General features: G+C 37.0%; 1 protein-coding gene across 1 annotated transcript in view; it reads left to right on the top strand.

Annotated features, from left to right (window-relative positions):
- Window positions 1-19,026, top strand: part of SMCHD1 (structural maintenance of chromosomes flexible hinge domain containing 1) — a gene marked incomplete at its 5' end in the record, with an annotated part of 83,398 nt that overhangs the window by 15,613 nt on the left and 48,759 nt on the right. Inside the window, 14 exons of the mRNA XM_084260391.1 lie at window positions 1,975-2,057; window positions 2,163-2,293; window positions 3,945-4,059; window positions 4,170-4,289; window positions 7,145-7,311; window positions 9,462-9,555; window positions 9,815-10,025; window positions 10,855-10,972; window positions 11,074-11,257; window positions 11,753-11,950; window positions 12,081-12,194; window positions 12,629-12,735; window positions 13,009-13,091; window positions 13,240-13,353. Of these exons, the coding sequence (XP_084116517.1) occupies window positions 1,975-2,057; window positions 2,163-2,293; window positions 3,945-4,059; window positions 4,170-4,289; window positions 7,145-7,311; window positions 9,462-9,555; window positions 9,815-10,025; window positions 10,855-10,972; window positions 11,074-11,257; window positions 11,753-11,950; window positions 12,081-12,194; window positions 12,629-12,735; window positions 13,009-13,091; window positions 13,240-13,353 (1,839 nt within the window). The remainder of the gene's footprint in view (window positions 1-1,974; window positions 2,058-2,162; window positions 2,294-3,944; window positions 4,060-4,169; window positions 4,290-7,144; window positions 7,312-9,461; window positions 9,556-9,814; window positions 10,026-10,854; window positions 10,973-11,073; window positions 11,258-11,752; window positions 11,951-12,080; window positions 12,195-12,628; window positions 12,736-13,008; window positions 13,092-13,239; window positions 13,354-19,026) is intronic.

The raw sequence follows: 19,026 nt of genomic DNA on the forward strand, positions 1-19,026 counted from the left end.
CAATGTGATTTGAGTGTAAAATACAGCAGCATTCTTGGCATTTGTGTTCTAGAAGTATTGAAACAGGAAGAAAGTATGTCCACAGGAGAGAAAAAAGATCTTGATCATGCCTGTCAGTATCTGTGAGCTTAGATATCAACGTTTTTCAACAACTTGTTGTCATTTATAAACATTTTTAACTTGTGTTTGGGTTGATCTGGCAGTATCATCAGTATATGTTTGCTGTTTTCCCTCCCTGCACACTGAGTCAGCGAAGTGGTTTAAATAGGGGATCTCAGTGTTGACTCTTCAAAGTCCATGGAGGTTATTTTTAGTAGTAAAGCAAACTTTACTACTAAGAAAAAAATGAACTTTTTTTTCCCTACATTTTTCTCTGTCATGTTATTACTGAAGCAGCTTGCTAGGGTGCTTTACAGCTTCATTCTTTCTAGAAGAGAGCAAACAAAATTCAAGTGTTTGTGAGCAACTTTTCATGTGTGTTTAAGTCAATTGTCTCTACTCTGCAGCAGGTGACACAGGGAAAAGGAGAAGTCCTGCTCTGAGTGTACTGTATGTGTTTGTATTTAAAAACTACCACAAAACCCTTTAAAAATGGTGCAAAAGTTCTGGTACTGCTTGTAGTCATAACTCTTCAATCCTAAAGAGGCTGCAGGGATCAAGACTACAAACAACTTTTAGATCCACCTCTCTAACAATATAACTGGTGTATTTTTTCCTAACGTGATACTAATTCTCACTCTTTGAAACTGTAGTGATTTGTGAAAATCTGCAACACACCAGCAATTAAAATTTGTTCTAACTTTGTTATGTACTAGAATTGACTCTTAGAGCAAATAGCAATTTTGAGCCTGTGGAAGTGTAGTGCAGCTGATGTTCCATATTTACAACATCTCTAAGGGCTTACCCAACCAGTACATGGGTTAATGAAGAGCCACTGTTGCTTGATATGGAAGAGTAAGTATGGATCAAATGACTGATGCTTAATTCCTGTTGTTTGCAGTGAAGAAAGCTGCAAAGAAAATGAAATCTCTTTTATACTTCAAAAACAACTTGAGTGAAAATTCCCAGTGCTTCAGCATTGCTCTGTGATACTGATACTCATGGGGTTTATTCTGCATGCCTGAAGTATACAGCTTGTGTAGTTTGCACTGTAGCATTTGGAAGGATCTTGCAGATCATAGGGAATAAAACTTCCTTATGGGAGAGACTGAATGGAAATGTTTACTTACTAGGGCTGATCAATCAGATCAATCAGTTAATTAACCTGAACTTCCTGTATTTTTTTTTCTGATTGATGTTGCCCTAAATTAAATGCAATTTTTCATTGAAGTTAGGTAGTCCTAACTTTAATTAGGTAAGAGCTGCAAGTGTTTATGTTTGGAAACAACAAACTTGTCCAAGCAGTTTGGTTCACTATTTCTGCTGTGTATTGCCAACCTGTCTGACAGAACTTTGGTATAATTTACCATTGACTAAATTCTTTAACCATGTTTACAATTTTCCTTATGTTCTTTTTGGTAAACAAATAACATTCTATTTTGGAAATTGTACAACATTTCAGGTGTGTGTTTTTTTTTTTAATGAGATCATTCTTTTCTCAATGTTTTAATGAGTCAAAATCATTTATATTTTGGACTTTCATATGAACCATAACAATGAATTACTAATCATGGAAAAAGACAATTCTGCTTTGTGGTAAGGAGCCTGGTAGTTCATCACTGTTCTTAGGTATTTCCAGTAATCGTGCTCTCACCATCAACAGAGATTCAGTGTTGAAGCCAATCATAAAGTATGTGGACAAAGACTTCTTTAAAAATCAAGATGTTCTATAATAATGGTGGTTCTGAGAGTCATTAGCTTTTGTCTGTGTCTAGGGAATGTGTTATCCTAATTGCTCAGAAGAAACTACTGTATGTGTCTGCTGTCTTTTGAGTACAAGGTTTTAATTTGGTTATTTTTCTTCAATTTCTTTAGCATTTGCTTTTGCTGAGTTGATTGACAATTCTCTGTCAGCGACTTCTCGAAATACTGGCATTCGGAGCATACAAATAAAATTGGTAAGATAGAAATATTCTACTTTTTTTTCAGATGTAGCTTGCATTATCTTTTTTTTTTCCCCTGGTGCTCCTTGTGTTTTGGTTTTTGTTTTTCCCCCCAAACAGTTATTTGATGACTCCCAAGGAAAACCAGCTGTTGCTGTGATCGATAATGGAAGAGGAATGACTTCTAAACAGCTTAACAACTGGGCTGTATATAGACTGTCAAAGTTTACAAGACAAGGTGACTTCGAGAGGTTAGAAAGTTTTGATCATTTTTAAAACAATTAGCAATCCTCATGAAGGGTCACAAAATATCATTTTAAGACATATCTCTGTACCAACACCTAGCTAAAACCTGTCATTGTATGACTACACAAAATAGGCACATATTTTCTGTAGATATAAAACAGAGAAACTTTGTAACACAAACTTGCTTTTCTAACGTTATTAGGAATTTGTTTTAATTATTATTCTTGTGACCTTTTCTAAGCTGTCTTTTGATTTGCCTGTATACAGTTAGGGGGAATCTGTGCAGTGTTTTTGTAGTATGTCCTTGAAAGCCTATACCCAAAGATACCTGTATTTTTTGAAGGAGGCTAAGCAAAATAAATGGTTTGCATTTAAAGAAGCATGAGGAGGTTTTCTGTGGGTTCTGTTTCGAATTGGTTCTCAGGAGATCTTCCATCTGTACAACGAGGCTTAATCCAAGCGTACAAAGTTTCAGAGAGGCAGTTGCGTACAGTTCTTAAACTTTAACCACTTTTAAAATACCTTAAGCCTAGGATAGTGAATGTGAAGATCAGGATCACAGTCTCAATCCTAACTAATTTGTCCTATGAGAAACTAGTTTTAAAAGTAATGGAGCAGTAGAAAGTGATAATACAGCTTAGAAAGGTCTGGGGGTTTTTGGCATTGGAATCTTTCATAAATAGAATGACTAATATCTATCAAACAACTGGAGATAAGTGCATAAAAAGTGTCTCTGGGTCCGAAAGACAGACATTGTAAATAAATTCACTGCTTTTTGAAATTGCTGTAGGTTAATTTAATAACAGTACAAATATATAGTACCATTCAGTGGGAGGATAGCTGTAACTTATACTGGGATAGCTATCCACACCTTATTTTCATTTGGGACTGCTTTGGTTTAAAAACAGATGTTTGTCCTATTTGTTTAAACTAGGTAAGACTACTCATCCATAAGGCAGACTTAAAAGACGTGGAATTTAATTATTGATGGCATATGTAGTCTCTCCAAGACACTGTTTCATAGTTGGTTAGCATTATTACCCATTTTGACTCAAAAATATTTCTAGAAAAGGATGGTGTCAGAAAGATTAGGCTTGCTTTTTAAGACTTTCTTGCCATGGTCAAAGGGAGAGTCCGGAGGGATTTGCCTTTTACCTTCCACCATTGAAAATGTGTATAATTGCTGTTCCCGCTGTACCTGTCACACAGACCTATTGATTACGTCCCTGTTGCAGAATTAACAATGGAGAAGAGTCTTAAGCGTCATCGTTTCTTTTTCTATCACATCCTCCCTTCCTTTTTCCTCTCTTTCATCTGAACTTCAGTGTAGAAAAGTTGTGCGTTGATAGTGATAAGCAAAAGAGTTCTTCAGATGAAAAAGTTGAGCTTCTATGGCTAAGGATTTGGTTCTCTAGAAAGGATAGATGACTTAGAAAAAGAGTTACTTTCTTGCCATCATCCTTTTAAAAAAGAATACGTCAGGAATTCTGGGCACATGTATTTTAATGTTGCAATTACAATAGGTCTGAAGTGAAGGATTTTTTAACAAAATGACTGCAGGAAGAATTTAGTACAAGCTGTTCAGATCAGGTGTTTTGGGGTTTTTTTTCTAATGACATTTGTCTTGAGAAAATTTATTAAAGCTCCTTTTCTCAGTGATCATTCAGGATATGTACGCCCTTTGCCAGTGCCTCGTAGTTTAAATAGTGATATCTCATATTTTGGAGTCGGAGGCAAACAAGCAGTGTTCTTCGTTGGACAATCTGCCAGAGTAAGTAAATGTCGATCTTTATTTTGAAACGTTTTTACATAATGAGATCGTTGTTATCCTACCTTTTAATCACAGCATTAAATTATTTTATGTTTCTCTAATAAAAACAGATGATAAGCAAACCTGCAGATTCTCAGGATGTTCATGAACTTGTCCTTTCTAAAGAGGATTTTGAAAAGAAGGAGAAAAACAAAGAAGCAATATACAGTGGATACATTCGAAACAGAAAGGTAAATAGCTTTAACGCTTTCTTTTTTTTAAGTTGAAAGCCTTTCTTGGGTTAACGTGATCTCACTATGTAATATTTTTGTAATACCTGATGATATCTTTATCCTACAAATCATTTGCACTCTGGAGTATGAAGGGAACGGGAAACTTGAAGACACTATCTTAAGGATTTATTTTTGTGTGACCTTTTCTCAGTTTAACTTAAAGAACGGAGATGCTGTATGTATAGTTTGCCAAATCAAGTTAAGAAAAATATTTTAAAATACCTTTCTGAGAACAGCAATTGTTTTGTTATGTATGAAATACAAAGAAAATTGTCTGTTCTCTGAGATAGTAAGGAATCAATTAGAGAAACACATTGGACACATAGAAGTATGTAGAACTAACCTGCAATTGGGAGAAGAATCCAGACAGATCAGCAAAACTTAGTGGTTTCACAAATCCTCAGTATTTAGTTGAAAATAAAATGAACTGTCCTGATGGTTTTTGTGAAGAAGGAAAACTTAAAACATTGTAAAATAAGAAGGAAGATCTAAAAGAAGAGTTCTCTGGACATTTTTAATTAAACAAGGAGATAAAGACATATCTAAGGGTGCAGATGGAAGCATAAGTGGGTCTTGTGTGTGACAAGGTAATCAGACCTTGATTATAGCCTGTACCTTGTGGGTTGTATCAGGATTCTTGGCCTTTTGAATGAGTGAGAAATGAACAGAAGGTGAATAAGGTTTTTATCATGACGATCTTGGGTCAGTGACTTGTGACAAAGAATGAATTGTCAGAAATGCCTAAGGCTCATTTTTAATCTTTATGCAATAGAGATGAGAAGGCAGAGTCACAGTAATGGAAACTGGAAATAAAAGCAGACAAGATCTGTTATTTTGTAGAGGGTAGAAGTGCTTTCCTTCCCTGTTAAAAGGGAAGGTTGTGGTTAGAAAAGTGGAAAATATGCCAGTAGACCTTAGTTGGAGAAAACAATCAGAATCAGATACGTAGATGCTTGCTGCCAAGTAATTCAAGGAGGTGGTACAATCAACTGTTTGAAAAGTTGTGGTGACAGTTAAAAAAACAAATTGCAAATATTAGAGGTAAAAAACATGTACATCTCTGAGAGGGGAGAGGTGATGTGCAGCACTCAAGTGATAGCAGAATAAGTGTGGAGATAAAGGATAGACAGTACAGGTCCAAGAAATTTTTACAAATTGTTGAAAAAGCCAGGCCAGTTCATTATATTGATGTGAAATTAAATGTGTGAATTTTTCTCTTTAAAGTTTTGAAAAATGATCTGTAGTGCACATAGGTAAGCAAGAGAGTATTATGACAGAAATAGTTGTAATGGATTAATGCAGTGTGAGAAGAATAATTGAATCTTTGAGGTGTTGAGTTGGTAAAGGAAATTAATTTTGTAAAGAAATCAAGATGTAATTAATATCAGACCTCAGACATTCTAGAACAGGGCCAGAACACTGAAGAGATGTGGCACTGATGGCACCCCAGCCAATCATCAGCTGTTGATGGATAATAGGTACTTGCCTTTACTGCACTCACTTCCTTGGACCATTTAATTTGCCAATAAGAGAATACTACTTTTCTAGCTGAGATGAATGCTAGGAATGTAGAGGAAAATGCTGTGGAAGTCAGAAGGCAGATAAAAAATTTGGGAACAACTTTTTGCAGGTACTTTAGCTCTGTAAGATGTACAGGATAGCACTTGTTCAACCTCTGCGTGCAGTTTCTAGGTCATTGGCCAAATCATCCATGTAGAAGTGAGGACTCTGGCTATTCTTTATTATCTGTGATCTCACAACATCATTGCATAGAAACAGCTCCTTGCTTGGGTGAAATCAGCTAGACTGTAAAGTTTAAGAGTCTATGTTGTGAGCAGAAGAAAGCATGTGAAGAATTACAATATTTTTTTGCTGAAAGTTTCTACAACTGGTTAAATTATCCTGTTGGTTAAGGAGAGCTGTTAGATTCTTTGGGAAAGGTAAGTCTTAGCAGAACTCCCTTGACTAACATATTTCATCATCTAAAGCCAGCTAGATGCGTGCTATCACCAACTCAGTGATGTGTTTCCTTTTTACCCATTTTCCTGCAAAACAAAGCATGAAGCTGCATTTACTCTACAGCACAGAAAAGCATATCTTCTCAGTTGTACCAGAAGTTTGCAATGGCTTTAAAGATCTCAGTCTTTGTATTTAAATATCTTCTTTTCTGGATGCATCAGAAGTAAAGGATTGTCTACTGGTCCAGCATGAAGCATGACATCAACCGCTGTGTTTCTGTGCAGCTTAGAAGATTCGTATCATAAGAGTAAAGTGCATCTGTCCAGGGAAACGATGATCAGGACTTTCTGGAATTAGAATTTCTGTTTCAGTGAGATTACTGGGTATTTCAGCTGAAATTGAGGATTTGCAGTTTCCCTTGCACAGCAAAAGGATGTTTCTCCCATTTAAATTTTAAGTTACAGAAAGCAGCCTATCCATGTAAAGCAAATAATTTTTCTTCTGGTTTGGTTTTCTTAAGAGACTTGTGTCTTGTACACGTAATAGTTGTGTTTGATGGATGAGAACATGGATATCACACAGCGCCGCATTAAACATGATTAAATGCAATTCTAGACCGAGCACTTCCCACTGCTGTGATGAAAGCGAGTTGAAAATTAACTGGATTAGGGATGTCAGATTCTCAGCTTGTTGACTTCAATTGGAAGCTTGTATTTTAAGCATTAATCCTTTGTGATGCTTAGCATCATGTGTTCTGTCTATTTTCCTATTCTGTTTTTAACCCCTTTGAAAGCTGATTGGAGTTCAGAAATTCAGTTTACATTCCTGCTTTTATTATTTTACTCTTTTTGTAGCCATCTGACTCTACTCACATCACAAGTGATGATGAAAGATTTCTTCATAATCTAATATTAGAAGAAAGGAATAAAGAAAGTTTCACAGCAGTTATCATTACAGGTGTACAACCAGATCATATGCAGTACTTGAAAAACTACTTTCATCTTTGGACAAGGCAGCTGGCGTAAGTTGGTGTTTTAAAAGTGGACTGCAAACAAAGTCAGAATTAATTCCTTTTTGTATTTAGTCATTGGCTTTGTTCCTGATAAGGCTGTTGATGAATATTTTGTTAATGCCACAATTAGTCTTCATAGCTAGCTGATTTTACAGAAACTAGCACAACTGAATGGGACCCCCCTCATCTAAACAAGGATGTTTACAAACATCAGTTTTGTGTGGGTTGATAATTGATACATAATTATCCAATCTAATTATAAATTGCACATTTGATTTAGTAATTATATTAAAGTAATTATTAGATGTCTAATTACTAATAACTTGAAAAGTTACTTTACTCGCAGCTGTTCTCTTAACTATGATATGTAGCATTGTATTTGCTTTTTGTTGTTTTTTTTTAAAAAAAAAGAGGTTTAAGGAGAATGATTTGATTCAGTGCTATCTATAGTAGTGTCATCAGTGGGCCTGCAGAGCCTGGAGATCTGCAAGTCTGAGATACCTGTGGCTTTTGTGGGCTTATCTGTTAAAATGATCATGGATCTATCTGTTAAGTCATAGCTTAACAGCTATACTTAAATCTGGCAGACCAAAGAATTTTATTTTCAAGCTATAATTTTATTGCTTTGTTAACTGTAATTAATAGATAATACTGACTACGAGGATTAATATAAAGATTAGATAATACTCTATTATATGAAATGTCTTCACTGTTGCATGTAAGAAACTGTGGCTGAAGCCCTTTTAACATTATGAAAATGTAGGGGTACATCTGCATTGGCAAATAACTTAGGTCCCTCATTAGCTTCTAGGTGCTCTTCTGGTGAACATCCACACTTAAGTGTGTGTTAGTTCATTCCAGCAATCTCTTGAAATGAAAGAGCTGACTCTGTTTAAGATGAAGCCTAGGTGCAATTATTCAAGTGTATGCCCTGTAGCTATTACAGTTACCCAATCACATTTAGCTTCCCAGTGCTCATACTGGTTTGGATACTTTGAAATGAAGGCAGAGGAGATGAACCCCCAGAATAATTATGTCATAAAGCCGTGAGCACACTTTCTGAGGTCTTGAGGAGGTGCAGAAGAGTGCTAAGCAGTTTAGTCATACCAGTCTCTAAAAGTCATGAACAATGAGACCATGAGGTGCTGTTGTCTAGAAACCAAGATTTCTCCTAGGGGTGCATTTAGTGCAGTGGATGTCAGAAACAAAGTGATTTTAAACACTTGCAGGTGTGTTTAGCTTCCTTCATACATTCAGTCCCAGTGACTTGTATAATCTCACTTTTCTCCAAACCACTGCCCAGAGGTTTAAGGAGTTCGGTCTTTGAAGTTGGAACAATTAGCTAGCTTGCTGAAAAGTTGAAGCAAATGGGGCTAAGTTCCATTCTAGGAAAGTAATTAATCTAGCTGATGGTGTGGATTTTGGAGTCTCTTAAATGAGCACAGGTATCATTAGAAAATAATGTTTACAAATAGAAAAATGTATTTCTAATATGCAGATCACATGCTGCCTATATTCAAGTGGGGTATATTTTGCATAAATAACTTAAAGATAAGATAGTGATTGTTTGTTAATGCAGATGCCTTCTCCCTGGCAGTGTTCAAGGCTGGGTTGGATGGGACTCTGGGCAGCTTGGGCTAGTGGAGGATGTCCTTGCCCATGGCAGGGGATTGGAACTAGATGGTCTTTGGGTTCCCTTCCATCCCTAACCAGTCTGTGATTCTATGATCAGTACAAAGCTGGTATCAGAAACGATATGCAGGAAGTTATTTGGCTCCAGTTCTTTTTAATCTCAGAACAAATTACAGTAGTTAGTTTTACTAGTTAAACTTTCTTGTCAAGGTTCTGCAGCCATGTAACAATCGTAATTTCTTCTGTGTTATTTTCCAGTTTATAATGCTTATAATTATTTTATCCAAAAATTGGTCCTATTAGGATTGTGCACGAAGGAATGTTGAGTAGAGTGAAAAAGAGTGACTCCCTGTAGTAAATCCTCTGTACCGCTTATACATCTTTTCATGGAGTTGATTTATAAAAATGCAGTGAACCAGGGGTTTTGTTGGGGTTTTTTAAGTTTATTTAGATTTTTTTTAAATTACAATGTGCAGTTTTTTAACTTCACTTTCTGAGATTTATTTTTCATTTAAAATATATTTCAGACATATCTATCACTATTATGTTCATGGACCAAAAGGAAATGAAACGAATGCTGCAACAAAAGACATAGGCCCTTTCAACAACATCGACATTCAGGTAAGAGGTTTTATGCTTATTAGTCAAAATACTTTGATGGCAGATTTTTCATGTTGTGCCTGTTTCTCTTTAATCATGCATTTTGAACTCCAGCAGCATTTTAAGATACGTATGTAACTTTTGGAAAGTAACACTGTTTTAAAGTTGTAGCATAGTAACCAATTCATTTTGCTCACAATTAAGACAAATGCCACTAGTGTTAATTACTGGAGGTTTTTTTGGTTGAAGGAAAATCAACTTGTTTTGGTTTTTTTTCCAGATTTCAATGTTTGAAAAAGGAAAAGTACCAAAGATTGTCAATCTTAGGGAGATCAAAGATGACATGCAGACGTTGTACATCAATACTGCAGCAGATAGTTTTGAGTTTAAGGCACATGTTGACGGGGATGGTATAGTGGAAGGCATCATCCGTTACCATCCTTTCCTGTATGATAAAGAAACATATCCTGACGATCCGTGTTTTCCATCGAGTGAGTAAAATGCTTTGCTGCTTATCAGTCCTGTAATAGAAAATCCTACTACTCTAAATGTTTTAATAAAATAGAAACTAGAACAATTTAAATGGAAGTGTAAATTGTTACCTAATTTGAGTTATGGCAGAGCAGAAAAGGTCATATCCTTGTGGATTAACAAATCCTGTGAAAAAATTGGGTGTTGTGATAACTCCTTCATGTAAACCTCATTGTTGACATACCTCTATTTGATTTCAAACTGTAAACTGTTATGGAATACAGGCTGATTGAAACATTTCCACATTCCTGACTGTTACCATCTTCACTTCGAGAAAGTAATGAGACAGCAGAAGTTTGATTCAATAGATTCTAACATCAGAATACCGCAAAGGATGACATGTAGTCTAAGTCCTAAATTTATAATTGGTTTTATCCATTCTTGATGGGTTTCAGATGCTAGGGGTCTAAAATAATTTGTGTTGGTGATTTTGGTGGTTTTTTGACAAAACAAATCATGAGTTCAGTTGTGACAAGATTTTATGATACTAGAAGAACAGCAGTCTAAATAAGGGGGGAAAGTAATATTTATTTGGTAGCATTGGTAATATTATTCAATCCCTGATTAAAATTTTTCCTTAGCTTTCTTTAGTTGTTCTGCTTGGTATTTCTTTAAACAGAGAAACAAAAATCCTAATATTGTATATACCTGTGTTGATATCATATATACAGCTACTGTGCCTGCCATGGTAATATGGATAATCCTTAATTTAGATGGCTCTTTTTTTGTATATTATATTATTTTTTAAAAACACAATTATTAAAGGAGACTGTCTTCTTTTTAATCAAGAATTAAATGATGATGATGATGACGACTGCTTTATAGTAGAAAAGGGCGCCAGAGGAAAAAGGCCTATTTTTGAATGTTTTTGGAATGGAAGATTAATACCGTACACAACTGTGGAAGAGTAAGTGGTAATCTTGATTCTGCGATGTAAAACAGTCTGTTTCTCTAATTTAAACCTGTCTTTATAAAAAAGAATTTAACATCTTTCTCTTTTTGTTTAAGTTTTGAGTGGTGTGCTCCTCCAAAGAAAAGAGGATTGGCACCAATTGAATGCTACAACAGAATTTCTGGTGCCTTATTTACCAATGATAAGTTCCAGGTCAGCACAAACAAACTCACTTTCATGGATCTGGAGCTGAAGCTAAAAGATAAGAATAGTCTGTTCACAAGAATCTTCAATGGGCAGGTGATCATTTTACTCTATTAAGTATTTCTTCTTAGCAAAATTTAGTGCATACAATATAGAAACCGTTACTTAGTCACGCATTTGTGTCACTGAATATTGCACAGTTTCTGAAGAAGTTTCACCTTGCCAACTTTCACAGGACTCTGTAGCAGACACTTCCCTGAGTTTTTAGTGAATAGTAATCTGACTCTTTAAATCTGAAAGAAAAAAAAAGAAAATAAATTAGGTTTTTTAAATTTCTTAATAGCTTCATCCACTTGTTATAAGACAGTTTTTGTGGAAGGACCCTCTTCATAGAGTAATATGAGTGCTTGGGGAAACACTTCCTCTGGCTTGAAGTATAGTTTTTTTCCTCAAATTTTGTAGTGTTTCCAAGCTGAAGAATCCAATTTTTTAAATGCAATATCGCTGTACTCTTGTTCAGACATCCAAAGTTGTCAGATTTGAATTTTGTAATGTATTAATAATATATATTTCTTTTACAATCTCTTTTAGGAGCAGCGAATGAAAATTGACAGAGAATTTGCTTTGTGGCTCAAAGACTGTCATGAAAAATACGACAAACAGATAAAATTCACAGGCTTTAAAGGAGTAACTACACGTACTGATTTACCATCCAAAAGAATGCAGAGTCCTTGGACAATGTATGGTGCTATAGAGTGGGATGGGAAAATATACAAGACTGGACAGCTGGTAAGTTAGCTGCTTGCTAATATTGGAGGTTTGTTTGTTTTGTAACAGAGCTTTTGAACCCTATAAAAGGCAAAAACTATGTATTTGATGCAGAAGTAATGCATCAACATTAATTTTTGTCTTTTTACAGGTGAAAACTGTTAAGACTCTTCCAATATTCTATGGAAGCATTGAGAGATTTTATTTGTATGGAGATCATGATGGGGATATATTTGCCACTGGAGGAGAGGTTCAAATTGCCTTGGTATGACACACATAAAAAAGGGTTCACACACCTAGTATGCCTATGGAATCTTTAAACATAATCCTGGTTCAGACTAAACTTTTAAATAACTGAAAATTGTGGGGTTTCTTTAGATTCAGCAATCTAGAAATAATCAGGCTGCTTAGTTACATTAGTTTTAATGTAAATATATTTAAAATCTTACTCATGATCAATGATTTGTTTAAATTTATGTATGAAGTAGAGTAATCACAGTATGTTATCACAGTTATTAACAGTATGTTGTGCATCCATTCTTAACCATTGCCATTTCAGGAAATTTTAGAGTGGTGTCTTGTGGAGTTACAGATCGTATTTGTTAGTGTATTGCATTATGTCTATGCCTACTAGTCTAGTTCCTTGGTAGAGAGGTATTTCTTCTCTGACATAATCTGGGTGCTTATAATTTTTTTCAGAAACCTCAGGCATTGTATGCTGAAATGAAAACCATTCCAATCTCAAAACTTGACAGAACAATTTCTGACAAAGCTGTTAAAAAATACATAGAAGATGAAATGGCAAGGTAAGCTTTACATTGTAATTATTTACTTGTACAGCTGCTAATAACAATGTCAGTATTTCTTTAGGAACAACAAGAAAAAAAGTTAAATTTTATTCCCAAATGGGAAAGCAGTTGTTTCAGTGGAAACTAAAAAAACCTAGCATTCTAAATGACGAAGTAGTAGTTTGGGGAGAGGTGGATCCCCAAAAAAATAACTTCATGTGTATTCTACTAAAGATAAATTACTCTGTGTTTTAACTCATAGAAAACTGTTCGTTCTTTCTTTTTCACTAGGCTTCCTGACAAACTGTCGGTAACATGGCCTGAAGGAGATGAGTTACAGCCAAATGAAACAAGATTTGCTGGTACAACAATAGGTATATTTTTTTTTCCAAATACTAAAAAGGAAAATGTGGATTTAAAATATTACATGATCATGTTAAAAAAATGAGCATACATAAATTTCCAATTACTTGTAACACACAGCATATTTTTAAAGTCTGTAATTCTTCCTTTTAAATTCAGGAGCATTAAGAATAGAAATTTTGAATAAAAAAGGAGAAGCAATGCAAAAACTTCCAGGTACAAGCCACGGAGGTTCAAAGAAACTTCTTGTTGAACTCAAAGTTATTTTACATTGTAAGTATTTCAATATATTTAAATGATCCTATTATTATAAAAATGTGTAATTGCAATGCATTGCCTTGTGTATATACTTATAATGCATATTAGAATTTGGTAAGTGGATATAGCTTTTAATTTTAAGGACAGTACTCCATGAGAGCATGTATTCCAAAGCCACATTTCATGAAATGAGAATTCCTTGAATGCCACATATTTAATGTCTTAATGCTTGATTGTATCTTCTTTCACATATAAGAAAAGCCTATCAATTCCAGGCTGTCTATCAAATATGCATACGAATGTAGTTAAAACGGATAATGTTTCTGTAGTTAACATAGCAGTCCACTTGAGCTGCATAGAAGGACCAGACCTGTTTAGTATCTGACCTAAAGTTACTTCAGAATTTTAAAAAAAGCTTCTTGACAGGTGTTGTGTGGTGGTTTCCGTTTCACGGGTGCTTTGCTTGATATTCTTAGGTTGCCTTTGTTGAAGAATTGTGTTCTTTCTGAGGCAGCTGAAATTAGTTGTCTGTTGGACAGAGAATGCTAAATTCTCTGAAACTTCAATCTTGCACGTCAAATATATTTGAAATTTATAGAAACTTAAAATCTTATTTGCCTTGTTTCTTTCCACATTCCATAGGAAAATCCTAGCTTCAGTTTAGTATATATAAGGCTACACATGGTATTTAATGGTAATTTATGGTGACTGTCTGCTGTGCTGGGGCATAAAGGTTGGAATTGAAAAAAAAAGTGTTCACTTAATACGGACTTGTCAGATTGCATTTGCCAGTAGCCTGAGTAGACAAATCAGTATTTTGCAAGCTTATCTAAGGTAGACCACCCATCCTGACTTCAGAATGTATAAACATGGAAGAGGCATGGCTTTTCTACTGTGTTTTGTCAGTGTTGTTGCTAGGAGAAATAAAACTAAATTTGCCTCCTGACCACCTAGAGTCATTAATGGAAATTTGTCCTTATAACTGTCTTTACTACTTCCTATCTTAACTGCAGTCTTTAGTCAAGTTTGGAATGGCTAGGTAATCCCTCTGATCTTCTCCAGAACAATGACTAAGCCTTGTAAGTGGCACTTTGGGCACGGCATACCTGTCAAACTCGAACCCCTAGTCTTTCTTATAATATAAAGCAGCTCTCATTTGTACTGAAGTGGTTACACCCATTTGAAGGCCAAGAGCAAACATATTGTACAAAAAGATTATTTTCTCTTTGAAGAATGGAATATGTGATGAAATACACTGTGGACTGCCAAGAGGGTTATGCTATGAGGAGGTTCTTATCTGTTCTAATACTGGGGATCTTTTATACAAGGTTTGAAACAAAATTAGGGTTGAGAGAACTATAAAGTCGAGTGGTCCAGTGAGGATAAAAAGAGCTGCCAAAGGTAAGGGTGGGATAGCAGAATAAGTAGAATGTGAGGAACTTGTCTGGTCTATGGCAGGAGGACCTCGTCTAAGGTTTGGACAAGGGAAGCAAGGGTTGGCAAGGCAGTGGGATATGAGAAATTCTTTATCTGGGCCATGGTGACACAGGGATTGCCAAAAACTAGGGTTGGAGTTATGGGTTAGAAGGAGCAAAAGAGAAAGATGGTCTAAGTGGAGAATGAACTCATAGGGGATACCAAACTAAAGAGTAGGATAAAGAGGCTGCCTGAGGAAAGTGTCAGCTAAAGGGAGGAATGGATTTCTAGGAGAATAGGTATCTGAGGGGTTTTCTTGGTTCTGCTTGTTTGGACATATTTCTTCTGATTTTTTTTTTCCCCAGGCCATCAGTGGGTTGTTTCTCTGAGGCTCACTCTAAAATTTCCAGTTAGGGTTGAGAAAAGGAGGTGCCAGCAAATTGGGGGCTGTCAAGAAAGCGAGGTTCTAGGAAAAAAAAAAAATTCAAAGTCATGCCTGGGTGGTTCTTGTCTAAGGTGAGGCTGAGAAATAAGCATCTCTATCCTAGAAGATCATTTCTAAATCATTCTTGATTATTCAATTAAATTGCAGGTATCTGTTAAAATACTCAAGGAGGTGCTGTGGCAATCTGTGGCAATAGTGAGGCATCTTTTCATCTTTTTGAGGTCTTCAGCAAACTTTTCATCACTGAAGTATTTCTGTTAGAACTTAGTTGACTGTTCTTGTAACCAATTATCTTGCCATTTCCCTCCTGTAAGCCACAATGGGAGATGCTGTTCAGATCTCTCTCTCTCACATGAATTCTCCTAGGTCAGGAGGTATATGCCCATCGGCTATTAATACATCATTTGAAACAAAATCTTAGGGTTTTTTTCTGTACCTTCCATGGATTTATATTATACCATAGCAGGGACATTTAGTTATCTGTTGTTTCCAGAATATTATATATGGAAACCTTGTTCATGTAAGAAGCAAACATTGGTGATGAAGTTATCATGTGAATAAAAGGTACTTTTTGCCTGTAGAAGAACATTTGTTTACAAAAGGTTTCAGGCAATAAACAAAAAAGTCCATCAATAACCACAACAAAAAAAAAATTGCAACAGTGAATGAGAATTCTCTTTTTTTCTGCATGAGGAAGAACAACCAAACTTGTATGTGTTACCCTTAGGTTTGTATTATTTTTGCCAAGCCTTACAGTGTCTATAAAGGATTAATGTCTTGTGCTGTTTCATACACATAGTGTGTGCCAAGTGCAGCCTTCCATATCTCAGTAATTATAGGTGTAGTGACGATATTCATAAACATTTGTGTGGAAGTGTCAAGAAAAGAACATGGTGGTTAGGAACGCCTAATGGTGCTTTCTATCAAAACAACACAGGAGAGTTCATTAATCACTACTAATACAATGTGTTTGAAGGGCTTTTCCTCTGCCAAAGGAAAAAATATTGAGAAATTCCCAAGAAAGTTCTAAGTCTTTGCATGTGGCTCCACTTGAAATAGTTTAGTCTGTTGTTCAAATGAAACATCTGTATATTTTTTTCATCACAAAGACCACAACATTGGACATACCTGGTAACTTTCCCATCATTTTATTATTGTATTTTGTGTATCACTATGCACAGAAGTATTAGGCTTTCTTCACCTCCTACATTCCATCCGCTGCTGCAAAAGAAGTTAACTCCATCCTGTCCAAAACCAGGACATTATCCACCCCTTATTCCATACCATTTATGTCATGACCAGATCCAACAATTTATTTTGTGTACAACCAGTTTCTTGTTTCAGACACACATATATGTATGTGTACACACACACATGCATACAGGTATTATTCCCTTAGTCTGTGGACCATTCCTCTGAGTTTGTTGAGTAAATTAACGTTTAGTCCATGATTTTCAGGTTCCATTCATCATAACAGTCTCTCATGGTGTCAGTATGCGCCATTGGATGGTTGCATGCTTCATCTTGGGCGCTTGACCGATACACCTGACGGTCCATGCTCATAGTCTGTGAATCAAAGGTGTTTATCTTCAAAGGGAAAGAAAAAAAAGGTTTTGGGACGCCAGGTCTTGGTCCCATCATCGTGGCACTCGTCCTTCATTAACTTGTATGACTCCAGCTGTAATTCCATTGGTACAACATACAGCAATTATAACAATACTGAATATGCAATAATGGGTTATTTAGCAATTATTATAATACAATTTCTACTTTATTAATTATATTGGCTATTCTCACCTAAAGTCAAATCCCCTTGAGGTACACATTGAACTTTTCCATCCCTCTGCATTACCCACCAAGTACAGTCAGGTCCTTGAGCAAAAGCAATCCCAGACATGGGTTTACCTTTGCCTGAAGCAGGGATGACCCAAACCATCTTTCCTAATATACTCTTCACATGCACTACTGGGACTCTGTCTCTTTCTACAGTACTTGGAAATTTTGACTGGGCAGGGCCAGCCTGATTGGTAGATCCCCTAGAGTTAACTAACCACGTGGCTTTGGCTAAATGTGTATCCCAGTGTTTGAATGTTCCACCACCCATCGCTTTCAGGGTAGTCTTTAAGAGCCCATTATATCGTTCAATTTTCCCAGAGGCTGGTGCATGATAAGGAATGTGGTACACCCACTCAATGCCATGCTCTTTTGCCCACGTGTCTATGAGAGTGTTTTGGAAATGAGTCCCGTTGTCTGACTCGATTCTTTCTGGGGTGCCGTGTCGCCACAGGACTTGCCTTTAAAGACCCAGGATTGTATTCCGGGCAGTGGCATGGGGTACGGGGTATGTTTCTAGCCAGCCGGTGGTTGCCTCCACCATTGTAAGCACATAACGCTTGCCATGGCGGGTTTGTGGGAGGGTGATGTAGTCAATCTGCCAAGCCTCCCCATATCTGTATTTCATCCACCGTCCTCCATACCAAAGGGGCTTCAAGCGCTTCGCTTGCTTGATTGCGGCACACGTCTCACACTCATGGATAACTTGTGCAATAGCATCCATGGTTAAGTCCACCGCTCGATCTCGAGCCCATCTATATGTTGCATCTCTCCCTCGATGACCTGAGGAATCATGAGCCCATCGAGCTAGGAATAATTCACCTTTACGTTGCCAGTCTAGATCTACCTGAGCCACTTCAATCCTAGCAGCCTTATCTACCTGATGGTTGTTTTGATGTTCCTCCATGGCCCGACTCTTATGTACATGATCGTCAACATGACGTACCTTTACAATGAGCTTCTCTAACCAGGCAGCAATATCTTGCCATAAGTCAGCAGCCTATATGGGTTTGCCTATACACTTCCAGTTGTTCTTTTTCCACTGCTGCAACCACCCCCACAGGGTATTGGCTACCATCCATGAATCAGTATAAAGGTAGAGCACTGGCCACTTTTCTCTCTCAGCAACGTCCAGGACTAACTGGATGGCCTTCATCTCAGTGAACTGGCTTGATTCACCTTTTCCTTCAGTGGCTTCTGCTACTCGTCTTGTAGGACTCCGTACAGCAGTTACCCATCTTCAATACTTTTCCACAATGCGACAGGACCCATCAGTGAACATATCGCTTCTCATTCTCTGGCAGTTTGTTGTAAGGTGGGGCTTCTTCAGCGCGTGTTACCTCCTCATCCTCTAGTGACATCCCAAAATCTTTGCCTTCAGGCCAGTCTGTGATCACTTCCACGATTCCTGGGCGATTAGGGTTTTCTATTCGAGCCCGCTGAGTAATTAGTGCAACCCACTTGCTCCACATAGCATCATGGTGTGCAGAAGGGACCTTCCCTTTGAACATCCAGCCAGCACCGGCAGTCAGGGTGCCAGGAGGAGCTGGGCTTCAGTTCCAGTCACTTCTGAAGCAGCTCGAACCCCTTCATAGGCAGCCAGTATTTCCTTTTCTGTTGGAGTATAATTGGCCTCAGATCCTTTGTAGGCCCGATTCCAAAACCCCAGCGGTCGACCTCGAGTCTCCCCTTGTGCTTTCTGCCAGAGACTCCAGGTAGGGCCATTCTCCCCGGCCGCAGTGTAAAGCACATTTTTAACATCTGTCCCTGTCCGGACAGGCCCAAGTGCCACTGCATGGACTATCTTGCGTTTGATCTGCTCAAAGGCTTGCTGCTGCTCAGGGCCCCATTGGAAATCATTCTTCTTCCGAGTTACGTGGTAAAGTGGGCTCACAATGAGACTGTAGTTTGGGACATGCATTCGCCAAAAACCTGTAACACCTAAGAAAGCTTGTGTTTCCTTTTTGTTGCTTGGTGGAGACATAGCTGCTATT

This window comes from Gallinula chloropus, assembly GCF_964237585.1.
Source record: "Gallinula chloropus genome assembly, chromosome: 2".
Lineage (NCBI taxonomy): Eukaryota > Metazoa > Chordata > Aves > Gruiformes > Rallidae > Gallinula > Gallinula chloropus.